The sequence below is a fragment of the Sarcophilus harrisii genome, chromosome 2 (genome assembly GCF_902635505.1).
Source record: "Sarcophilus harrisii chromosome 2, mSarHar1.11, whole genome shotgun sequence".
Taxonomy (NCBI): Eukaryota; Metazoa; Chordata; class Mammalia; order Dasyuromorphia; family Dasyuridae; genus Sarcophilus; species Sarcophilus harrisii.
This window is the reverse complement of record NC_045427.1, coordinates 316748052-316774570: the sequence shown is the minus strand read 5'-3', so window position 1 is coordinate 316774570 and position 26519 is coordinate 316748052. Positions and strand designations below refer to the sequence as shown.

Sequence of the window (26519 nt, the reverse complement as noted above, 5' to 3'; positions counted from 1 at the left end):
AAATTGGAAATTAGTATGGCAGAAACTACACTTAACATGATACACCAAGATAAGATCAAAATGGGTTCATGGTTTAGGCATAAAGAATGAGCTTATAAATAAATCAGAAAAACATAGGATAGTTTACCTCTCAGACTTGTGGAGGAGGAAGGAATTTGTGACCAAAGGAGAACTAGAGATCATTGTTGATCATAAAATAGAAAATTTTGATTATATCAAGTTAAAAAGCTTTTATACAAATAAAAGTAATGCAGAAAAGATTAGAAGGGAAGCAATAAACTGGGAAAACATTTTTACAGTTAAAGGTTCTGATAAAAGCCTCGTTTCCAAAATATACAGAGAATTGACTCTAATTTATAAGAAATTAAGCCATCTTCCAATTGATAAATGGTCAAAGGATATGAACAGACAATTTTCAGATGAAGAAATTGAAACTATTTCTAGTCATATGAAAAGGTGTTCCAAATTATTATTTATCAGAGAAATGTAAGTTAAGACAACTCTGAGATACCATTATACACCTGTCAGGTTGGCTAAGATCACAGGAAAAGATAATGACTAATGTTGGAGGGGATGTGGGAAAACTGGGACACTGATGTATTGTTGGTGGAGTTGTGAATGGATCCAACCATTCTGGAGAGCAATTTGGAACTATACTCACAAAGTTATCAAAGTGTGCACACCCTTTGATGCAGCAGTGTTACTACTGGGGTTATATCCCAAAGAGATCTTAAAGAAGGGAAAAGGACCTGTATGTGCAAAAATGTTTGTGACAGCTTTTTTCATAGTGGCTGGAAACTGGAAATTGAATGAATGCCCATCAATTGGAGAATGGCTGAGTAAATTATGGTATACGAATGTTATGGAGTATTATTTTCTGTAAGAAATGACCAGCAGGATGAATACAGAGAGGCTTGGAGAGACTTACATGAACTGATGCTAACTGAAATGAGCAGAACCAGGAGATCATTATAAACTTCAACAACAATAATATATAAGGACCAATTCTGATGGAAGTGGCTCTCTTTGGCAATGAGAGGATCCAAATCAGTTCCAATTGATCAGTGATGAACAGAACCAGCTACACTCAGCAAAAGATTACTGGGAAATGAGTGTGTACTAAAACATAACATTTGTACTCTATTATTGTTTGCTTGCATTTTTATTTTTCTTCCCAGGTTATTTTTGCCTTCTTTCTAAATCTGATTTTTCTTGTGCAACAAGATAACTATATAAATATGTATACATATATTGTATTTAACATATACTTTAACATGTTTAACATGTATGGGACTATCTACCATCTAGGGGAGGGGGTGGAGGAAAGGAGGGGAAAAGTTGGAACAGAAGTGTTTGCAAGGGTCAATGTTGAAAAATTATCCATGCATATGTTTTGTCAATAAAAAGCTATAATAACAATAATAATAAAAAGTAAAAAAAAGAAATAATTATGTGGTTGGGATTATTTTTGTTTTTAACATGATTAATGATGCTGACTATTTTCGTAATGGTGAACCACAATTTCATCATGTTAAATAAAACTTGGTTATGGTGAATTATTTCTTGAGTGAACTGCTATAGTCCACTTTGCAGGACATTATTTGAAATTTTTGAATCAATATTGGTCTCTAATGCTCCTGTATTTTATACTTCTCTGGTGTAGTTATTAAGGTACTGCTTTTATAAAAGGAATCTAGTAGAATTCTTTCTTTCTCCATTTTTGAGAATTATTTGTGAAAGTTGTACTAATTGTCCTTTAAAAGTCTGACAGAATTTATCTCTAAATGTGTCAGGACCCGGAATTTTTCTTTAATAGATTTTGGTGGTTCTTTTAGAATTAGGGGGTTCCTTATACCAATGAAGTCAAAGGTCTAGTCCCTATCTTGACCACATTTAATCAACCTAATCTGACAAAATACATGCCATATAATTTGGGGTTCCAACTGGTGGAACATGCTGGGAATAACAGATAAAGTGATTGTTAATGAGTGTAAGACTTCATTATATTGCCTTATGTAGAAAACAGAAACAAGTAAATTCAGTTCTTTGAGAACTGAATAACATAATATTAAATAGAGTATGTGCTTCATCAGAAGCAGGTTAGTCTGAATGTGTCAAAATGAAATAGGGAAATAAAAGGATTATTCAAAATATTCTGGCAAAAAAAAAAAAAAAACCAAAAAACGAACACACCTTTTTGGCAGAATAAAATTTACCTTTTCGCAAAAGTCTTTACAAAATTGCATAAATTCCAATCTCTCAGAATTGGGTCTAAATTAGTCATATAATTCATTATATTCTTCAATGGATATTGTGGGACAACTACGAGAAGGAAATTACTTAACCAAACATACTTACCTCAGCCAGTTCTTTGATCTGCTTTGGTGACACATCAAGTGTATCAAGTCTTTGAAGACGAGGCAAATGATATAGCACGTGTGTGGAATAATGACAAAGCATACAAACTGGATTAGGCTTATATTGAGGGTCATTCAGACTCAAATCCTTTAAACGGGATAACTTGGTTAAGTGAGTGAGTTCCTAAAACAATGATAATAATTAAAGCATTTATTAGTAGTCATTGCCTCTTTCTACAGAAGATATTTGAAAACGTAAAGAGGTTACATCTTCTAGAGTAATGTAGCAGAATCACAAATGCACTTAAAATGTAAATATAGTTTAGCCACTATGATGGATTTCTTATAGTGAATAAATTCTATGGTGGCTAAAATATATGTTGAAAAACCAAATAACAATTTATGTTCAGCTAAAGAACATAAAAAAATAATACTTTCTACAATATTAAAATTAAATATATTTTTATGGAGAGTATGGAACTACTTATTTCTACTTAGGGTCAAACTTGATGATTTTATGATCTCCTACCACTTCCTTCCCACCTCCTCCTACCAAAAAGCCATGTTGGATGAGGAAAAACATTGAATTTGGAGTCTGATCACCTGGGTTTGAATCTGGCCTTTATCACTTATTTCCTGTATGATCTTGAGCAAGTGGGCTTTTTTGTGCCTCAGTTTACTCTTCTGTAAAATGGTGGTGCACAGGGGCATGAAAAGGGTTGAACTATGTAATTTTTCAGGTCTCTTTCACCTTTAATTCTATGATCTTATATTTATCAATAAGGATTTTTAAAATGATGTCTGGGGATATGGTGCTTAGGTCTTTTTTTTTTTTTTTAAATATCATCAGGCTCTTTTTGGAGACCAGGAAGTGCTCAATTATCTCTCTCTGCTCTGTAATCCATTGTTTAGAATATTGTGTTTGACACTTTCCACATAAATAAAATCAGATCTAACCAACTGGAAAACTATTAAGTGCTCTTGGATAGGTTGAGAGCAAATATAACAAAGATGACAATACTACCTAAACTAATCTATTTATTTAGTGCTATACCAATCAGACTCCCCAAAAACTATTTTAATAACCTAGGAAAAGTAACAACAAAATTCATCTGGAAGAACAAAAAGTCAAAAATTTCAAGGGATCTAATGAAAAAAAAAATCAAATGAAGATGTTCTAGCTGTATCAGATCTAAAATTATATTATAAAGCAGTGGTCACCAAAACCATTTGGTATTGGCTAAGAAATAGCCTAGCTGATCAGTGGAATAGGTTAGGTTCACAGGACAAAACAGTCAATAACATAATAATCTAGTATTTGACAAACACAAAGACTCCAGCTTTTGGGATAAGAATTCACTGTTTGATAAAAACTGCTGGGAAAACTGGAAATTAGTATGGCAGAAACTAGGCAATGACCCACACTTAACAATGTACACCAAGATAAGTTCAAAATGGGTTTGTGATTTAGATAAAGAATGAGATTATAAATAAATTAGAAGAACATAATATAGTTTACCTCTCAGACCTGTGGAGGAGGAAGGAATTTGTGACCAAAGAACTAGAGATCATTATTAATCACAAAAGAGAAAATTTTGATTATATCAAGTTAAAAAGTTTTTGTACAAACCATGCAGATGAGATTAGAAGGGAAGAAATAAACTGAGAAAACATTTTTACAGTCAAAGATTCTGATAAAGGCCTCATTTCCAAAATATATGGAGAACTGACTCTAATTTATAAGAAATCCAGGCATTCTCCAATTGATAAACTGTCAAAGGATATGAACAGACAATTTTCAGATGAAGAAATTTTAACTATTTCTAGTCATATGAAAAATGCTCCAAATCATTACTGATTAGAGAAATGCAAATTAAGATAACTCTGAGATACCATTACACACCAGATTGGCTAGGATGACAGAAAAAGATGATGATGAATGTTGGAGGGGATTGGGAAAACTGGGACACTAATACATTGTTGGTGGAACTGTGAGTGGATCCAACCATTCTGGAGAGCAATTTGGAACTGTGCTCAAAAAGTTATCAAACTGTGCATACCTTTTGATCCAGCAGTGTTACTACTGGGCTTATATCCCAAAGAGATCTTAAAGAAGGGAAAGGGACCTGTATGTGCAAAAATGTTTGTGGCAGCCCTTTTTATAGTGGCTAGAAACTGGAAATTGAATGGATGCCCATCAATCAGAGGATGGCTGAACAAATTGTGGTATATGAATGTTATGGAATATTATTGTTCTGTAAGAAATGACCAGTAGGATGATTTCAGAAAGTCCTGGAGAGACTTACAGGAATTGATGCTAAATGAAATGAGCAGAACCAGGAGATCATTATACACTTCAACAACAATACTATATGATGATCAGTTCTGATGGATGTGGCTCTCTTCAACAATGAGATGAACCAAATGAGTTCCAATTGTTCAGTAATGAAGAGAACCAGCTACACCTAGCGAAAGAACTATGGGAAATGAGTGTGGACCATAACAAAGCATTTCCATTCCTTCTGTTATTGCTTGCTTGCATTTTTGTTTTCCTTCTCAGGTTATTTTTACCTTATTTCTAAATCTGATTTTTCTTGTGCAGCAAGATAACTTTATAAATATGTATACATATATTGTATTTAACATATACTTTAACATATTTAACATGTATTGGTCTACCTGCCATCTGGGGGATAGGGTGGAAGGAAGGAGGGGAAAAGATGGAACAGAAGATTTTGTAAGGATCAATGCTGAAAAATTACCCATGCATGTCTTGTAAATAAAAAGCTAAAATTATTAAAAAAAAAAAAAAGAATATTGTGTTTGAAGAACAGCAAGAAAGCCAGAGTAGTTGGAGTATAAAGTATGAGGATGAGAGTAACACGTAATTAATTTAGGAAGGAGGACTGGGGATAAGCTGTGAAGGGCTTTAAATGTCAAAAAATGTATATTTCATCCTAGAGAACCACTAGAATTCAGAAGTCACAGATCTAAAAAGATTTATAGATTTCAAGCTAAAGGAAAGATTTAATCCAATCTCCTCATTTTATACATGAAGTAAGTAAGGTTCAGAGAAACCTGCATGAATTGAGATCTAAGAGTCAATTCCCCACCCTACTTCCTTTACAAGTCCTCAAATCTCTTTTAAGATCCAATCCATCATCTCCATCTGCTCACTAGACTCTTCCATCTGGACATCCCATAGGCTTCTCAAACTCAATATGTATAAAATCAAATTCATTATTTTACACCATCCTTAATTCTATTAGAAAAACAACCATTTATTCAGTCACTAAGCTGTGCAATCTCACTTTGAATTAGTTGCCAAATTTGTCACCTATATCTTATCAGCATCTCTCACATCCATCTTTTTTTCCCCATTCATATGAAAGTCACACTATCTCAGCAGTAACCTCTCTCCTAAGTGGTAGTTTACCATAAGTATCCTCATTGGTTTTCTTGCCTCTAATCTTTTTCCTTTCCAATTCATTCTCCACCCAGCCACCAAATTGATGTTCTTGCTGAAAAAGCTTAATTGTGTTACTTCCCTACTAGAAGTTCTAGTAGCTTCCTATTGTCTCTAGGTTAATATTATGTGGCAAAGACCTTCATGGGTCTAGACTGCTCACCTAATTGTGAAAACAATATGTCCTGCAACTAATGCATTTGCCTAATCCACAAATAAATTACTTTCTTAACTTCTTTTGCAAAGCTTCCTTATCTTCTTGGATGAGTTTGTAATTCCATATGGATAATCCTTGCTGTGGCAGGGATACCTTGAAGTGAGGGAGGGAAAGGAATTATGAGTCCCCTTTGGAATAAAGACCCACAAGAAATTTTTCCAGTCTTTCATATTACAGGGATCCTCAATCATTGAAGTGAGGGAGGGAAAGGAATTATGAGTCCCCTTTGGAATAAAGACCCATAAGAAATTTTTCCAGTCTTTCACATTACAGGGACCCTCAATCAGTTTTGGTGTGTTCTATGCACAAAGTGACACAAGACTTTGTCCAGGCCTTAGCTTGAATGGCTTTCTGCATTGAAGAAATCATGGAAAAGTTTCCATGTAGGAGAGAGGAAGTTCTGCCCAGAGTTTCCTCATTTGACAGAGGGAGTGAAGCCCAATTAACCTCAGATCTTAAATCCCTACAGGACAGATTCATGTTGTTTGGAAAGCTCAGCATGGACCATATTTCTGTCAGACACATGAAGTAAATTTTCTTTGTTTTTTGCTTCATTATTTGCTTGTGGGTTTAGAAAGGTCATGCTAATACCTATTAAATGCTAATCAAGCAGTAATTTTAAGTAAACATTATGAAATATTCTTTGTTGAATGTATAAAATTTTATATTTCGATAAGACTGTGACATTTGCCTTTTTTTGTGGGACCAATCATGTGACATTGCCTGTTTTGGTGAAAGGATACTTACTATTCATGGCTCCCCAGAGATCTGTTTTGAATTGAGAACAATGTCTTCAAAATATGCTTCTGCTTATTTGGTGAAGAGGAGTTTTTTCAAAGAAAGGGAAAGAATAAAATAGGATTTGACATATGTCTACAACACGTAAGTTGGCAGCATCAATATAGGGGGCAATAAGGACATGTTTCTGGGAGAAGACATTCTTCAATGGTCAACCATATGGGTGGGAACAACCTCTTTCCATTGGACATATCTTTAAATCAACCTGAAGAACAATTCTCTTTCTACTGAGACACAAGGGTCACAGCAGAAGCAAGAAAGATGCTACTGGCCCTGTAGCCCTTAAAAATAGATTTGGAAATATGGTCTTGTTTTATTTGTCCTTTTCAGTTCTAGAAGTGGGGATTGGAATTCTGGATCCAGGAGCTTGAATCATAGGAACTTTGAATCATAGGAAATCCCAGGATTTCAGGATGGATGTAACCAGCTAGGAATAAAAGTCTGACTACCTCAGAGCAAGGCTTGGGGGAGAAGTTTAGATCTGGAACTCTGGTAGCATTCATGCTACAAAGAAGCTAAATTAAGTATTAGGAGAAAATGTCTAAATGTTTATTCTTGTTTTATCTTAGAAACACACACACAGATAAAAACATTGATTTTTTTTTTTTTGTAAAAATTAATCTGATTGTTAAGAGATCAAGTGGAACTGGCATTCTTAGACTGTCCTCCCCAAAATGGAAGTCAATTGGTGAGGATCCTAACCAGGGAGAAAGATGAGAGACTTTCCAGCTTCTGAAGGGTAATGGGAGACCTTGGAGTCTGGGTGAAATATAAGCCATTTGGCCTTCCGGCAGTGGAAGCCTAAATGATCATTGTTCTATAAAACACTCCAACTTCTGCCTCTGCTAGCCCCATTTTGAAAAAGAATTTCACCACCATTGTCTGTTGGTGCCTCAGCTCCCTTCAAGGCTTATAAGCTAAAATTCCACTCCTTCAAGAGGCCAATCTTGATTCCTCTATTGGCCAGTGCCCTTATCCCATTCATATAATTTAAAAATCTCTTCCAAAATTACTTTCATTTACTTTAGTGTAGCACCTTTTCTTGTTTCTTCTTTCACCTAATCTCATGAAGCTGGAAGTGAACAAACCAGCTGTGTGATTCTGAGAAAATCAGTTAACCTCAATGGGAAGCTCAGAAGAAGAGAAAATTAGAACAATGAGTTCAATTTTGAACACTGCTATGTTTAAGATGTCTCTGGGACATCTTGACTACAAGAAGCTGAGATGTCCAATAGGTAGTTGGAGATATGAGAAATCAAGAGAAACATTAGGGCTGGATAAGTATATATAAAAATGATCATTTAAAGGGTGATATTTGAATCCAGAAAGCTGATGAGATCACCAAGTGATTATACAGAGGGAGAAGAGAAGGCCCAGCATAACAAGGATAATGAGGCAAAATGCCTTCAGGTTAAAGTCTTAAAGAGGCCTATGAAATGGTCTCCAATTCAAAAAGGATCTTAAAAGAGAGATGGAAGAAAAATGAGGAAAAGAAAAGAGAGCTGTGCAAGAGACTTAGGAAAATTTTGGGGAAAAAGCCAACAGCTTGGAAGAGGAAGCACAGAAATTGACTGAAGAAAACAACTCCTTAAATATAAATTTGGTGAAATGGGGAAAAAAAATCCACTGAATAAAACAACTCTCTTAAAAGTACAATTGGCCAAATGTAAAAAGAGATAAAAAAGTTAAATGAAGAAAATAATTAAATAAAAATTACAATTGGACAAATGGAAGAGAACGAGTCAAGGAGACATCAAGAAACAGTCAAATAAAAATTTAAAAAATGAAAAAAATAGGAAAAAATGTAAAACACCTCATTGGAAAAAAAAGTCACAAATTCAAGAGATACAATATAAGAATTATTGAACTACTTGAAAGCCACAATTGAAAAAAAAGCCTTAATAACATCTTTCAAGAAATCATCATGGAAAACTGCTCTGATATTCTAAAATCAGAGGATAAAATAGTCATTGAAAAATCCACTGATCACCTCCTGAAAGAGTCCCCAAAATGAAAATTACAAGGAATATTGTAGCTAAAGTCCAGAATTATCAGGTCAAGGAGAAAATATGACAAGCAGTCAGAAAGAAACATAAAAATAGAAATGTTAGCTTTGGCAATAAAAGAAAAAGGAATTGAAGGAATCAGAGGAATGTAATTAAAACTATCCATTTTACATTTGATAATATTCTCTGATTCTTCTTTGGCCACAAATTCCTTTCTTCTCCACAAATCTGAGAGGTACACTATATCTTGTTCCCCTGATTTGTTTATTGTATTACCTTTAACGTAAGGAAACAAAACTTACTCTTTCTAGATGATATAATGATATATTTAGAGATTCAACTAAAAACCTACTGGAAACAATTAAAACTTTAGCAAAGTTGTAGGATATAAAATAAAGCACTGACATTTCTATAAGCTACCAACAAAGTCCAGCAGCAAGAGATAAAAAGAGAAATCCCATTTAAAATAACTGTAGATAATATAAAATATTTTAGAGCCCATCTGCCAAGACAAAAACAGCTCAAAACATGAAAAACAAAACACTTTTACACAAATAAAGTTAGATGTAAACAACCAGAAGAATATCAAGTGCTCATGGAGAGAATGAGCTAATATTTTTAAAAAATGACAATTCTACCTAAATTAATCTACTTATTCAGTACTATACTAATTAAATTGACAGGGAATTACTTTATAAAACTGGAAAGAGTAATTAACAAAATTCATCTGGAAGAACGAAAAGTCAAGAAAATAAAGAGATTTTCTTGAAATGCAAAGGAAGGTGGCCTAGCTACATCAGAGCTAAAACTCTATTATAAAGCGGCGGTCATTAAAACCATTTGGTACTGGCTAAGAAATAGAGTTTTAGATCAATGATATAGGTTAAGTTCATAAGACACAATTGCCAATGAATATGGTAATCTAGGGTTTGAAAAACCCCTGAGTCAAAAAACTCACTATTTGACAAAAATTGCTGGGAAAACTGAAAAAACTAGGGAGAATGGTAGAAACTAGTCACTGACTAACTATATCAAAATAATGTTGAAATGGGTTCATGATTTATACGTTAAAGGTAATACAATAAACAAATCAGGGGAACAAGATATAGTGTACCTCTCAGATTTGTGGAGAAGAAAGGAATTTGTGGCCAAAGAAGAATCAGAGAATATTATCAAATGTAAAATGGATAGTTTTAATTACATCAAATTAAAAAGGGCTTGCAAAACAAAACCAATACAGTCAAGATTAGAAGGGAAGCAGAACCAGTGTTTCTGAAGAAGGCTTCATATCTAAAATATACAGAGAACTCAAATTTATAAGAACATTGAAGTGGAAAAGCACCCCAAAATGGGACCATGAGAAACATAATCTTGAATCTTTGTAGTTAGAAGTTTATTACTAGTTCTTCACTCCCTAATGCAGATGGTATTTTTAACAACCCAGATGTACTGTCCTGAGAGTCTTGAGACCTTGCCAACCTGATAAGCTTAAAGAAATGCTGCTTGATGCTGCCTGATAATGACCCCCTTAGAGTGATAAATTTTTGCCTCCTGTTTAGAATAGAAATTCCTTTATTATGACAAATGTATCAAGAAACATTTTGATGTCTCTCTCTTCTTTCTATAAATATGGCCCTGAGGCCACTCATTACTGACTCCTCCCCTGTTGGTGTTGGGGTTTAGTCGCTAGCTAGCAATAAATGCTCTTAAAACTTCGTTATTTTGGCTGCCCTGTTTTTTCTCTCGCCTGGGTACTTCAACACAAGCCATTGCCCAATTAATAAAGTCAAAGGATATGAAAAGACAAATTCAGATAATGAAATTAAAGCCATCTACAGTCATATGAAAAAATGCTTTAAATCATTATTGATTAGACATGCAAAAATAAGACAACTCTGAGGTACCACTACACACCTCTCAGATTGACTAAAATGACAGAAAAAGATGATAAATGTTGGAGTGGATGTGGGAAAACTGGGACACTAAAGCATTATTGGTGGAGTTGTGAAATAATTCAATAATTCTGGAGAGCAACTTGAAACTATCAAATTGTGCATAGCCATTGATGCAACAGTATCATTACTGGGTCTATATCCCAGAGAAATCATAAAGGAAGGAAAAGGACTCACCTGTGTAAAAATGTTTGTAATAGCCTTTTTTGAGTGTATTGTAGTGGACGAGTGTAGTGGAAATTTAAGTGCATGCTCATCAGCTAGGTAATGGCTGAATAAGTTATGCTATATGAATGTAATGGAATATGATTGTTCTTTAAGAAATGAGCAGCCTGATTTCAGAAAAGCCTGGGAAGACTTACATGTAATGATGCTAAACTAAGCAAAGTGAGAAAAAAACAAGAGAACATTGTACATAGTGACAAGAAGATTATGTGATGATCAACTATGAAGAATTTGCCCATTGGTCGGTGGAAGCCAGGATATTTTAGGAACAGACATGCTTGAAGCAGATGGGAACTGAATTGCAGGAGTGATAGGATATCAGGCTGGTTAGGAGAAGAGACAATTTGTCTGAGAATACAAAAATCTTTCCTCAAACCCAATATCCCTTCATACACTGACTGATTTATCTTTTTGTTTCCCTTTTGTGTTTCCTTAGCAACACTGTAGTTAGAAAGCATTTAATGGTTTGATTAATTATATTGAAGGATTCTCATTATGATTCTTCACTTGCTAGCACTGATGCTTTGTTTTTCTTTCTTTCACTTGTTTTTCATGATCTCTATGAGAGCCAGTGCAACAGGTCTGCTACTGGCATCCTCAGGCTGGACATTTCACAGACTTAGCATCACATCTGCCTATTCCTCTTTTTAAAAATTTCTCTAACTCCCTTTTGTAGCATTGTTATTTCTGTACAAGTATTTATCCCCATTAGATTGCAAGTTGCTTGAGAGCAGAGTCTGTGTTACATTAGTTTTGTGTATAGCACAGTACCTTTTCCATAATAGAGTCCTGATTCATATTTAATTAACTGAATTTTCTGAGAAGCCAGAGACCAGTTTAGAAAAATGTAAAGCAAGGCAATCTGAGCAGAGCTAACTAGTTTGGAGAGATTATCAAGTATATTTCTTGCTTGGTTCTATGGGAGATTGCTGCTTCTAAATGAAGCTACAGAATGGAATTAGAGAGTCTATCCTAGAGAAATCTCCCCAAGAAATGTTCATGTTAATGACATTGTTGATCCTTTACAGATCATAGATAACAGCACCTCATAGCTGATAAAAGTGCTATCTTCACAATAGTTCTGTAGAATATCATCATCCCATTACAGATGAAGAAACCCTTGATTCATCATGGTAAAACAGAGCACAGAACGGCCTTTGTCTTGAAGTTAGGCAGTTTGGCAACCATTTAAGAGAGAAGCTACATTATGTTTTCGTGATGATCACAGAAAATAAATTTCTTTTATATAAAATTTTATATAAATATAAAATAAATATTATAAATTATGTAAAATAAAAATTTCTCTTAAAAATTAATTTTAGTGTCATACATGTGCATTCATTTTTTTACATATTTCCCTATGAATCATATTGGAAGAGAAAAATCAGAACAAAAGGAAAAAACCACAGAAGAAAAAAAAAGAAGAAAAAGAAAAAAAAAGTGAACATAGGATATGCTGATTTATATTCAGTCTCCAGAGTTTTCTCTCCGGATGCAGATGGCATTTTCCATCAAAAGTTTATTGGAATTGCTTTGGATCACTGAATCACTGAGAAGAACCAAATATTTCATAATTGATAGTCGCACAATCTTATTGTTGTCATGTACAATGTATTCCTGATTCTGCTTGTTTTGTTCAACATCAGTTCATGTAAATTTTTCGAGGCCTTTCTAAAATCAGCCTGTTCATCATTTTTTATAAACATTAATACTCCATTACTTTCATATACCATAATTTATTCAGCCATTCCCCAACTGATGGGTATCTACTCATTTTTCAATTCTTTGCCACAACAAAAAGAACTGCTACAAATATTTTTGGATATGTGGATCCTTTTTCCCCTCTTTTATGATCTCTTTGGGATACAGGCTTAGTAGTATCACTGCTGGGTCAAAGGATATGCACATTTTATAACCCTTCTGGGCCAGTTCCAAATTGATTTCCAGAATGATTGGATCATTTCACAACTCCATCAGCAATGCATTAATGTCCCAGTTTTCTCACATTCCCTCTAACATTTATCATTATCTTTTCCTGTCATCTTAGAGGTGTGAGGTAGTACCTCAAGAGTTGTTTTAATTTGGATTTCTCTAATCAATAATGATTTAGAGCATTTTTTATAGAATATAATTTTCTAAGGAGAAACATGATTTTTCTAAGACACAAGTCTGATCCTATCACCACTTTTCCTTCATCCTTCCAACTTCATTCAATAAACTCTCAAGAGCATCCTATGGTTTCCAGGATTAAATTTAAATCCTCTAGAATTTAAAGCTCTTCATAACTTATACTTTTCCTATCTTCATGGTTTTCCTACATCTGACTCCCCTCCACATATTCTATAATCCATCCACACTGGTCTTTTTGTTGTTCCCGAAACCCTCAAGTTCTCATTTCCCTACCTTTTGGCTGTCCTCTATGACTAGAATGCTCTTCTTCCTGAGCTCTGCTTCTCAGTTCCCACACTACCCTTTAAGACTCAGCTTTTGGAGTGGGGTGTTAGAGGGTGTGTGTAGAGGGGTTAGCAGTGGTAAGGAGAAGGCCCACCTCTTCATGTGAAGGAGAATCTGTGTGTGTAGAGGGGTTAGCAGTGGTAAGGAGAAGGCCCACCTCTTCATGTGAAGGAGAATATAGTGGCAGAAGGCCTTTGAATGACATGAAGACAAGGGGAGAAGATGGAGTGCAGGGAGTGACCTCAACTTTTTCAATAACTTATTAGATAAGATTCTCTACAGAGACACTGAGAGAAGCATAGCAATGGAATATTTGAGGAACAATGAAAAGGCTTAGAAAAGGCACTGTGATGAATAGGGATGCAAAAGGCTTGCTCCACAACAGTAAGACCCAGTTAAGAATATGTGGTAGATCCAGTCAATATGATTTCATGATTTCTTCCAACTTATTTTCACAGCACATAAATAGGAACGAAAGCAGTGAATAATGAGAGTAATCCAAGGTTAAGGTCTGGTAGAACACCGCTGACCACAGGATGAAGGAACAAGGGACTTGAGAGAAAAGTACCATGTAGAATTGAACTGATTCATCAAGAATCAGAGAGGAAAAGAGTACAGTGAGTGCAGAGGTGATGGACTGGGAAAGAACTACAGTGTTGGAGGTTACAGTGAGGATGTAAACAGGGTTTGGGGATGCAAGGCAGAGGAGAAATGGAATGATAACAGATTTGTACAATTTACAATTGTGGAACTATACTCTATATTTTAATCTCCCTATATATGTGTATATTTATACATACATATATAACTATACTCTAAAAATATTGTTAAAAAGAAAAGAAAGTTACTATATGTGCAAAAGTATTAGTAGCTATTTTGCCTATATATCCCAAACCATATCTAATGAATAAATAAGTTTATAAATATAATGCAATACTGTTATGCTATTATAAATAGCAAAAACAAAAGAAAACAAAAACCTACAAAAAGTACATGATCTTGGACAAGTCCCTTATCTTTTCTGAATATCAATTTTCTTAACTGCAAAATAAGAGGCTTTGACCAGAGCACCTTTAAGTCCCAACCAATCCCAAATATATGCTCCTTTTCTCTTAAGTGACAAAAAGCAATGTAAGGAAAATAACAATAAACACATTGACTATTTAACAACAATAAGAAGAAAAGATAGGGATCTCTGAAAGGGGATAAAGAACAAATGTAGTGTTCATTTTTTTTCTGTTAAAATGTATAGATAATTTTAATCAAATTGTGAATAATTTGTACGTTAATGTTTCATTTGAAGATGTATTTCATATTTAAGTTTGTCAGTATTTTATATTTATTTGCTGAAATTACTGTATTTCTAATGAAAAAATTAAAACAAAATGACATTAATCTATCATTAATAAAATTTTCCTTCTTAAAATTTAAGTTTAAAAGATTAAAGATTTTCTGTAATTACACATTAAGACTTTGCAGTAGTCTTAATTATCGAAGACAATTTAAGACCTATAAAATAAATTGCCTGCAGTAGCTTTTAGGGAAAACAGTTAATCCACCTTTCAAAAACACACAAAATATTCCATTTCCATCACAGGATTACTTCTTCTCTAGCTTTTTTTTCCCAAACAAAAAGGAAATGTTTATTTAAACATACCTTTAATGAACATATTTGGTTACCAGACAGGTTTAGCCTCTCTATTTTTTCATTATAGTCCAAGCATTGTCCTTTATTTAAAAAAAATCATAAAACAGAAATTGTCATTTTACCCACTGTCATAATTTTATGTAACACACAGAAATATAACATGTTTGGCAGTAGTACTGTGCAAATCTTCTACCATCATAGAAACAGGTACCATGTCTCTTACCAAACAGTAAATAAAAATCTAAAAACCAGATATGATAGCATAGTGATAGGAAAAGGACTGATGATTTTACTGGTTTAATTTCACTAATGCAATTTGGTACCTTTTCTGCAACTTTAGAATCTAAAGGTGCCTTTAAGTCTAAGAGTCTAAGTGTCTGAGGCACTGTGAGGTTAAATGACTTAACCATCACATAGACAGAATGGATGGGTTAAATATAAGACTTGACCCCAGATGTTCTTGGAACCATTAGGCCATGTTGCCTCTTTAAAATAACTTTATTATCAAGGGCAGCTAGGTGGTGCAGTGAATAGAGCACGAGCCCTGAAGTCAGGAGGACCTGAGTTCAAATATGGCCTCAGACACTTAACACTTTCTAGCTGTGTGACCCTGGGCAAGTCCCTTAACCCCATTTGCCTCAGCAATAAATAAATAAATAATTTTAAAAAATAACTTTGTTATGCTCACTTCTGCAGCACCCATACTAAAATAGTTATCTCAAATGCAAAGGTAAACATTACCTACCAATGCTACTTATAAAATTTCCAGCAAGATTGAGGTCTTTCAAATTCTTCAAATTTTGCAAACCCTATAATGTAAGAAAATTTTAATTTAGATAAAATCATAAAAATCTACATTTATAAATCTGGAGATAATCAACTTTCCCATTTCTTCTTTGAGTTTAAGGAGATTATTTTTTGGCAGCTCCTGTGAGGAGCTTTTGTCGATACGCAGGAAAGAACCAAAATCTCATTACATTCTACTTTTCCCTCAGAGTTTTTCTATTTCTTTAATAAAAAAGTTTACTTATTAAATTAGAAGTATTATTATTAATCTTAGAGAGCTAAATTATGTTAATTATTTATAATTTTGGCTACACTATAATGTGGGGCATTTCTTGAATACATATAATATTACTTAAATTTAAGCTGTGTAAAAATTGGGTCTAGTTTACAGAAAAAAAACAAACCAAACCACCTAACAACAAATTTACCTCAATAGCTCTGATTCCATTGTAGTTCAACCAAATGACCTCCAGCTTTGTTAGTGACTCCAAATTTTCTATTTCGGTAATCTTATTATAATATAAGAACAGTTTTTCCAAATTTTTACATTCTTCTAAGCCTTCAATTTTCTGTAGCAAGAAATAGATTATTAGTTATAAAAGTAATTTCAAATTAAAATTTTTCTTAAGATAAAAAGTGATTAAGTCTAGTCTTCATGGAAGAAGTTGAGCTCCTAGTGTGGAGTCACTACTTACTAAAAATTGGAGAGATTGACAGTGAAATAACTCATAAGCATTGCTGGAAAGGCTTTTAGAAACCACCTTCCCCCTCCTAATTCCCTGAAAAGTTCAGATATAATTAACAGCACAGAAGAAATTCAATTATTCTTATTTGCAGATGGTGTGCTTAGAAAATCCCAGAATCAACAAAGAAATTGAGACAACAACATCAGTAAAGTAGCAGACTATATACAATATCCATAAAAATCATTCCTACGCAGAATTCACACAAATATGAAATGATAATAAAATAAACTTCATTTAAAAAACTATAAATTATTTAGTCATTAACTTAAAAAGAAATATACAAGATTTATATAAATACATCCACAAAACATTTTTACTGAAATGAAGGAAAATATAAATAATTGGAAAACTAGACTCTGCTAAACATGATTACATCAATATAAAAATGAGCCTTAAATATTACAATACATATAATATAAAATATTAAAATATAAAGTGGTGGTCATCAAAACTACTTAGTACTGGCTAAAAATTAATAGTAGTAGATTAGAGGAATAAGTTAGATACACAAGATACAATAATTAATAATTATAGACATTTAGTGTTTGATAAATCCCACTCCCAGCTTCTGGGATAAGAAACTAGGCACCGACTAATATCTAACATCCTGTACCAAGATAAGTTTGAAATGGGTTCATGATTTAGATTTAGAGGGTGATATTATAGCAAATAAGAAGAAAAAGGTGTGCTCTTCCTTTCAGATTTGTGGAGAAGGGAGGAACTTCTGGCCAAAGAAGAACTAGAGAACATTATAAAATGCAAAATGGATAATTTTGATAACATTAACTTTAAAAGGTTTTGCACAAATAAAACCAATGCAGCCAAGGTTAGAAGGAAAGCAGAAAGTTGGGAAATTTTTTTTTTTTACAACTAACATTTCTGATAAAGGCCTTATTTCTAAAATATATAGAAAACTGACTCAAATTTATAAGAATGCAAGCCATTCCCCAATTGATAAATGTTCAAAGGATATGAACAGACAATTTTTCAGATGAAGAAATTAAAGTCATCTGTAGTTGAAAAATAATGCTCTAAATCATTGATTAGACATATGCAAATTAAGACAACTCAGAAGTATCACTTCACTTTTCTCAAGACTGGCTTAAGATGACAAGAAAAAGTAATGATAAATGTTGATGGGAATGTGGAAAACTGAGATACTAATGTATTGTTGGTGGAGCTGTAAAATTGTCCGATAATTCTGTAGAGCAACTTGGAACCATGCCCAAAGTATCAAACTTCGCAAATCCTTAGATCCAGCAGTATCACTACTGGGGTCTGTATCCCAAAGAAATCATAAAAGAAGGAAAAGGACCCACATGTGCAAAAAATGTTTGTGGCAGCCCTTTTTGTAGTGGCAAGAAACAGGAAACTGAGTGAATGAATGCCCATCAATTGGAGAATGGCTAAATAAGTTACGGTATATAAATGCAATAGAATATGATTGTTCTATAAGAAATGATGAGCAGCCTGATTTCAGAAAAGCCTGAAAAGACTTAGATGACCTTATGCTGTATGAAGTGAGCAGAGCCAAGAGAACATTCTGCACAGTGACAAGATTATATAATGATCAACTATGATAAACTTGACTCTTTTCAACGATGTGGTAATTCAAAGGCAATTCTAATAGACTTGGCATGGAAAATATCATCCACATCCAGAGAGAGAATTATGGAGACTGAATATGAATTGAAATGTAATATTTTTACCTTTTGTTTGTTTTTCCTTTCTCATGTTTTTTTCTTGTACAACATGATAAATGCGGAAACATGTTTGAAAGAATTGCACAAATTTAACATATCATATTATTTGCTATTTTGGAGAGGGAGAGGTAAGAGAGGAAAGGAAAAAAATTGGTTCATAAAGTCTTACAAAAACAAATGTTTAAAACTAACTTTACAGGTATTTGGAAAATAAAATGCTATTGAAAGTTTTTTTTAAAAAATAAACACGAGCATTAATTTACACATTTGGTGTTATGCCAATCAAATAACCAAAGCAACCACTTCACAGAACTAGTCAGAGCAATGACAAAAATCATCTGTAGGAGCAAAAGGCATAGACTTTCTCAAGGGAAATTAAAAAACAAATCAAAACACCAAAACAAGAATTAGGAGGCAAAGCTTTGCCAAATCTCAAAGAACATTACAAACAGGAATAGTCAAAACTATTTGGTATTGATTAGAAAACAGAAAAGTAGATCAGTGAAAGAGATTTAATAAGAAAGAAATAGAAATAATTGAAAAAAGAGTAATTTTACAGTAATTCTGAATGCACTATAAACTTAAGAATATCAATTACTAAGGGAAGGACTATCTATCTGAAAAGAACTTCTGGGAAAACTGAAAGGCATTTAGGAAAAAATCTGATGTAGACAACATTTTATACTAGATATCACAAGAAGCTCAAAATGGTTATATCATTTAAAAACTGATACGAAATAAAAGAGGAACCTTTCATAATTCTATTATTCTTGCCCCAAAATAGGAAATGGTGATAAATGGACAATTTTGATTGCATTAAATAAAAAGGTTTCATAGAAGGAAAATCAACGAAAATTAGAGAATGAAAAATGAAACAGTTGGGTATGTGAAAAACATTTTCATTACATATCACTATTAAAGTCTGAGAGACAAGAAACATTCATTGTTAACCAGCTCAGCCATACATTCTCCTCTAGTCAATTCCTTTGCCCTTTTTATCCTATTGTCACTCCTGCCTTGCCAAACCCCTATTCTGATGTTTGGCAATAGGCTTCTTTGTGTCTATTTATTCTTTCATCCAGCCACATAATCTGGACTCAGCTCAGGCTTTATTATATCAAGGCAATCTTTTTCCTCTTTGGTATTTGAAAGCTATTCTAAAGCTTCCCTTCTTTCCTCAAGTCTTGATGCTACTTCTTCCTCCAGGAAAGGTTCTCATCTCTGATATAAAGTATTATTGTTCTATAAAGCATGATTATATTTTATTCTTTTCTATAAAATATAACTAAGAAAACAGAAGTTATTCAAAATGAGTTCCCACTTTTCTACTATTTTATAATTCAAAATAATTTGGTTGTCATACCCCATTTTTTCCCTTAGCATCATGATGGTCCTTCAATTTAATTACTCTACTTGTGCTCTTGATCCCTTCAGTCTTTTCTAGGAGAGCACCTAGACATATTTTTTTCCTTCTAATCTCCTGGCTCTTTTCTTGTTACCTAAAAACTAATACTAAAAGAAAAAAACAAAACAAAACAACAAAAAAAAAACCTCTATCTTCCTAATATTTAAAACTCTTTCACTTGACCTTGCTTTCCATCCAAGTTACTATTCCTATCTCTCTTATATATCATAACCAGACTCCTAGAAAAATTTATTTACTTTGATTAACTCCCACTTTCTCTCTTCTCACTCCTCAACCCTAGGCTTTAAGGATTCTGATTTCATCACATCACTTCTTCCAAGATCACTAAATCTCTTTAATATCAAAAAAGGGCCACTAGATGGTGCAGTGGATAAAGTATTGAAGCTGGAGTAGGAAAATCTTAAGTTTATATCTTTGCTTGGACGTTTTATTACTAGTATGACTTTGGGCAAGTTACTTCACCTTCATTGCTTCCTATTTCCTCATCTGTAAAATGGGGATAACCACAGCACCTACCTCCCAGGATTATTGTAAGGATCAAATGAGATAACGGCACTTAGCATAGTGCCTGGCCCATTATTAGGTACAATATAAATGCTATAATCATTATTATTAAATATAGTGGCCTCTTCTTATTTCTCATCCTCCTTGACTTCTCTAGAGTTATTTGACACCAGCAACTGATCTTTTTGTGTTTCCCTTGGCCGCCTGCTTCTTTTATTTTGTTTGCTAGGCCATCCTTCATGTCCTGCTCTCCCAAGTCTCAAACTCTTCTTTATCTCTCTCTTTCTCCCCCGTATTCTTTTGGTGACCTCATCAGCTGCCAACAATTCAACTATTATCTCTAAGCAGAGTCCCTAAGCAGAGGACTTTCAGATCCAGTCTTTGTGAACTTTAGGTTCACATCACCAACCACATAGTCCATAAACTTCTTACATTCAACAAGTTCAAAATATAAGTTATTCCCCAAAACTTCCATCTTTCTCCAACTTTCTCAGTTGTGCCAAGACCACCACCATCTTTCCGGTTCCAAGGTTTTCAATTTCATAATCATTTTCTGTGCTTTACTTTCTTTCATCATTATCAATTACTTGTATTTTTTTCCAATTCTACCTCCATGACTGTTCTATCTGTCCCCTTTTCTGTACACATATTCCTTGTTCAGAATCTCATCCTTTTCCACTTGGATTTGTTGCAATAACTTCCTGATATACTCCAGTTTTCTCCAACCCATAGCCATCCCTCAAAGATGCAATATTGAGATTCCTAAAGCACATGTTGGACTATATTTACTCTTTTACTCAACAAGCTCAAATAAGTATTTATGATTAAATAAATATAAGCTCTTCTACTTGGCATTAAAAACCAGGCTTATTGCACATTACTCTCCCTCTGGTCTACTCGCTCCTTTCCAAACATACCATTCACGTCCCATCTCAGTGTGCTCCTGTGAAAGGTTTTAATGTTTTGTACAGATTCTATTTGAGACTAGAGTTAAGACTGGAGTCTACTGAGTGGAGGAATGACCTGCATCAACCAGCTCTGTACTTTTAAAAAATCATTTTGATAACTGTGCAGATAGTGGATTAGAATAGGCAAAGAGACCAATTAGAAGACTAGATTTGCCCAGGCAAGAAGTAATGAAGGTCAAGGTAGATTCTGTGTGAGAAAACCAAAGGGTATGGATGTAAGAAATTTCATTGCCTAGTACTATTTAGTATTCTTGAAACAAAGTCAAAGAATGGATCAAGAGACAAGAAAGAAAAACATTCAGAATGGGTAAAGAAATCAAATAATGTCCAAATGGAATTGTATTTTGGAGTCTATACCATTTCTACTACACAGAATACATTAAAAAGTTAAATGGAGTCAAACTATTCAAGCAAAAGTTGGTTTGAGCAAAAGAAACAAAGAGGAGAAATTAGTAAAAGTTGGATGGAAAATGGTAATTTCAATTTTTAATATGAAAAGAAAATAAGGAGAAGATTTTAGTATTTCAGGAGAAATGGGGGTCACTGTTTTTATATCCCATCCATTCTACCTGCCATCTCTATTTCTATCTCTAAATTCTAAGGAAAGGAATAGGTACTTTTTTTTTCTGTCCCTATACATACTGAACATGGATTCAGATAAACTTGTCATCTAAAGATCCTGGTGGGATGGCACAAAAAAGCACAAATTCATAAATTAGGTGTATTTTCCACTGCAGAGGGGGAAACATTCTCATAAACTGTAATATTACCATTTTAATATTACTTTTGTAGAATTTATGAAAGATTCAATATATATTTTCAATATACATACATATATATATATATATATATATATATAATTTAATATTACTTTTGTAGAATTTATGAAAGATTCAATATAAACATTTGGACTTACCGTTATATGGCATTCAGCGAGCCAAAGTTCTTTAAGTAACGTACATGACTCCAGTCCTGAGATTTTTGAAATATTTTGAGCAACTACTGTGAGACTTGTTAAATTAGGAAAAGATGCTAACCCTACAATACATGGATACCCTGAAAAAAACATCTCCAGTTTGAAAGTTTCTGGTCCTTCTTGATCAATCAACTCGAAACACAAACCGTTGCATGTGCACTATTAGAGAAGAAAAGATTCAGTTGTTATATATTTATATTATATGACAATTATTCAGCCATTAGAAATTATAACTGTTTATCCTTTATACAGCTTTTTTCTCTCAACAGACAAAGCAATAAATTACACTATTTATACATTTTATTTTTCAGCTGATAGACCAGAGCTCTGGTCTATTTCTCTGTCTCAAGAAAACAAAATATTTTAATATCTTTTAATATCTATCATTCAGCCCCTTTTCCTTTTTACCTTCTTCCTCCAACCCTTATACTCTTTCATGAATGTTATATGATGAAATCTAGATTGGACTTACCAGTTCTTTAATGATTTCTTCATGGTTCAGATTTTCACTTTCAATCATCTTCCATTAAAAATAATAGACATAACAAAGTATTTAGAAAAATGGAAATGTATGCTAGATACAAAAAACTTTCACCAAAATGTTTAACTGTTGCTTTAATTTTTTTAGTTTTCACCTTTTAGTATTTTGTTTCTAAACATATGCAATTTGAAAATTACAGAAAGCATAGCTTTTTAAAATGAGAAGACATAGTCATTCAACAAGTTTATATGAATACCCTTTCTGTACCCAGTACCATGCTGTACAGAAAGAAAAAAACAAAAACAATCAATGGAAACATCATAAAGTATGGGCCCTTGAATCAAGTACCAAGAAACTCTTTTTGTTGTTTCCATCAGAATACTTGCAAAATTTTTGCAGATACCTCTTATAAGCTAGATAACTATTTTTGCATCATCAAAAATATTTGCTTAAAATTTTAATTGCTACCATACTTCTTGGGAGGCATAGAAGAATATTATATAAGCATAATATGACAGTGATTTGCACATAGTGATTAATAAATGCTCTTTAACTCACCAAATTAATTATCTGAATTATCTTATTTTTTCATATAAACAATGTTCCAATCTAAACAAACACCCCCAAAAATCTGTTCAAAAAGACTTTTGCAATATATGGGTATATTTTGTACCAAGGTCTATTCTGCAAAATGGAGGCTTTAATTGTTGGAATACAATCTCATCCTCTCTTTTGTCATAAAGTGAAAGGGAATAATGGATCATTGCAAATCCATCTTCACTAATGCTCAAATTACTTATAATACATGCCCAATTGACATGTTACTGCCTTTCTTCTACAAAGGATGGCAAAATTAATACACTTATTTATCTCAATCCAATCCTGGGAATGTAGCACCTACTTCCCAGAATTGTTGTGAATTATAAATAATAAATGCTTATTCCTGAGTGCCCAAAATAAATGCTATGTAAGTTATTGCTTATTTCTTTCCATTTTAAAGATGACTTGGGTCCAAATAATAGGCAGTATATAAATGCTTCTTCTGGGGAGCAAAGAGAAACATATTAGAAAAGGACTCAGTTAACTTTTCCCAACATTATTCTCCAAAAAAACCTTTAAAATTATAACTCAAAAAAAAATTCTGGAGTAGCAAAGCCCACAAAAGGTTGGAGTGAAAGAAAAAAATTAGAAAATATTTTAAAAAACCATGAGACCATCAAAAGCTATTGTGGTAACAGGGAAGATCAATACACAAATTCAGAAAGAGACAAGGGAGAAATAGAGTGGAGGATCAGTAGAATAGATTAGAAAGACAATACATAGTATTGTCATAGTAATTTCATGTTTGATAAACCAAAAGATCCAAGTTTTGGGGATAATCAGTATCTAAAAAAAATACTGGGAAAACAAGAAAGCAGTTTGGCAGAAATTAAGCAAGGATCACTACTTCACACCATATAACCAAGATGAGGTCAAAATGAATAAATAATTTAGAGATAAAGATATCACAAGTAAATTAGAGGAACATGAAAGATCTACCTATCAAATACATGGATAAGGAAAAACCTATGGCCAAATGAAATAGAAAATATTACAGGAAATAAAATGGGTAATTTTGATTACATGAAATTAAAAAGATTTTGCACACACAAAACTGCAGCCAAAATAAGAGGGAAAACAGGAAAAAAATTGTGACAAGTTTCTCTAACAAAGGTCTCATTTTCCAAATATACAGGGAATTTGGATTAATTTATAAATCAATTGGTAAATGGTCAAGGGATAGTTAAGGCAGTTTTCAGAAGAAGAAATAAAAACTATCAATGTTTATATGAAAAAAATGTTCTAAATTATTACTGATGAGAAAAATGCAAATTAAAACAACTGAGATACTACCTCACACTTATCAGGCTAACATGACAGAAAAGGAAAACGACAAATTCTGGAGAGAATATGAGAAAAAAATGGCACACTACACATTGTTGATGGAGTTGTGAACTAATGGAGAACAGTTTGGAACTATGCCCAAAGGACTATAAAACTCTGATACAACAATACCACTATTAGGGCTCTATCCTAATTCTAAAAAAAGGGAAAAAAGTTCCTTTCTGTTTCAAAATATTTATAACAATTCTTTTTGTAGTGCCAAGAAATTGGAAACTAAGGGGATGCCTATCAATTGGGAAATGAACTGTTATATGTGATCGTGATGGAATACTACTGTGCTATAAGAAACAATGAGAAAATTAGAAAAACCTGGGAAAACTTATATTAAATTAATGCAAAGGAAGTGAGCAGAAGCAGAACATTGTACATAATAACAGCAATATTGTAGGGATGATCAACTGTGAAAGATGTAACTACTCTGATTAAGATAATTATCCAAGACAACTCCAAAGAAGCCATGATGAAAAATGCTATCTCCAGAGAACTAATAAACTGTGAATGCAGAGTAATGCATTTAATTTTTTTTCTTATTTTTTGTTTTCTTTTGCAACATGATTAACATGGAAATACTTTGCAGGAAAATATATATATATAGTCGAAATAATATATAGAATATATGTAAATCATATATAGAATATGCATAAATCATATATAGAATATATATATATATATATATATAGTCGAAATCATATCAAGGAGGGGAGATTAACAAGAGATAAGAATGGAATTGTAACTCAAGAATTTTTAAAACGATTGTTAAAAATTCGATTATATATAATTAGGAAATACTTCACGAAGTTTTAAAAAATATTTATTCTTCTCCCTTCCCCTAATCATTCTAAAGATGATCTCGGTCTCCCTCCCACTTCTAAAAAGGACTTGGTGTTCCCTTTACCTCCCCGAAGAACTGGCCTCAATGACTCAAGATGACCAGAAAGGCGAGCATAATTAACTCCCCTGCAAGATGCTGAGAGGGATGCAGAGAGGGACGCAGCACTTCACACCCTTCTCCGGAAGATGGGGGGTGGCGGTGGCAAAAGTCTCTTGGCGCCACCGTGCGGGAAGCAGTGGGAGTAGACGGCCGAGGGGCACACTCACCTTTTTTAAACGTGGGAAAGGGGCTTTCGGAGTAATTCCAAACCAAACTCTGCCCCTTTCCCACTCCTAAACTCTCCTACTCTCTGTAAAAGAACCTTGCTCTGAGAACAGAGCTAGCTCTCAACATGTGCCCTCGCCCGTTGCCGAGGAAACCGACAAGCCTCTCTCCCAGCCCTGGTCCTCGCTCCTCCCAGGGGAGGGGGAAATTGAACTAGCAGCCAACCCAAAAGCAGAGGCGTCACATAAGGAAGCGCGCTGGCCAATCAAGTAGGGGCACTAGCTAGGCCTCGGCTCCGAGTCCGGAAGTGGAGGGGCGTAAGGGGAAGAGTGGGTCTGAGGAGAAGCGTTTTCTTACGGCTCTGTTGTTCCTTCCGGATCTGCTTTTCTTTTCTGCTGTTAAGAACGTTTCAGGGCAGAGACGAGGATGCGTCCTAGTTATGGCCACAGGAGCGGCGAAGTCTTCCGGAGTTTCTCAGGCACCCTCGGGGTCTTCAACTCCTGCCCCACTGATAGGAAAAAAAAAATCTTTTATCTACGGTGGCCTAGAAGGACACACACGGGGAAATGATTCTATGAGATCACAAGGCAGCGCGGAAGGCTGAGGGACCCTTCTCGAGCGCTGGGGAGGGTGAGGGGTTCGTAGCAGTCTTAAGATGCAGCCTTGGAAGGGAAATTAGAAATCAGCTATCTCAAACTCAGCATTTTACATAAAAGGAAATTAAGGTCCCGAGAGATAAAATTACTTACGTAGGCACTTTGAAAAA

At 33.8% G+C, this 26519-nt stretch overlaps 1 protein-coding gene across 3 annotated transcripts in view; it reads right to left on the bottom strand.

Moving 5' to 3' along the window:
• The window catches only part of LRRC9 (leucine rich repeat containing 9), a 184250-nt gene extending 157958 nt beyond the window's left edge, over positions 1-26292 (bottom strand). Inside the window, exons 1-7 of one of the 3 annotated variants that reach the window (XM_031952674.1) lie at positions 26111-26292; positions 22705-22752; positions 22173-22391; positions 16338-16478; positions 15869-15932; positions 15133-15203; positions 2359-2541 (exon numbers count right to left, since the gene is read on the bottom strand). In XM_031952674.1, coding sequence (XP_031808534.1) covers positions 2359-2541; positions 15133-15203; positions 15869-15932; positions 16338-16478; positions 22173-22391; positions 22705-22752 — 726 coding nt within the window. In that variant the 5' untranslated portion in view covers positions 26111-26292. Of the gene's footprint in view, positions 1-2358; positions 2542-15132; positions 15204-15868; positions 15933-16337; positions 16479-22172; positions 22392-22704; positions 22753-25755; positions 26088-26110 lie in introns of those variants that run through there. The other 2 variants (XM_031952676.1, XM_031952675.1) reach the window with 2 other exon arrangements.
• Between the last annotated feature and the right edge of the window lie 227 nt (positions 26293-26519).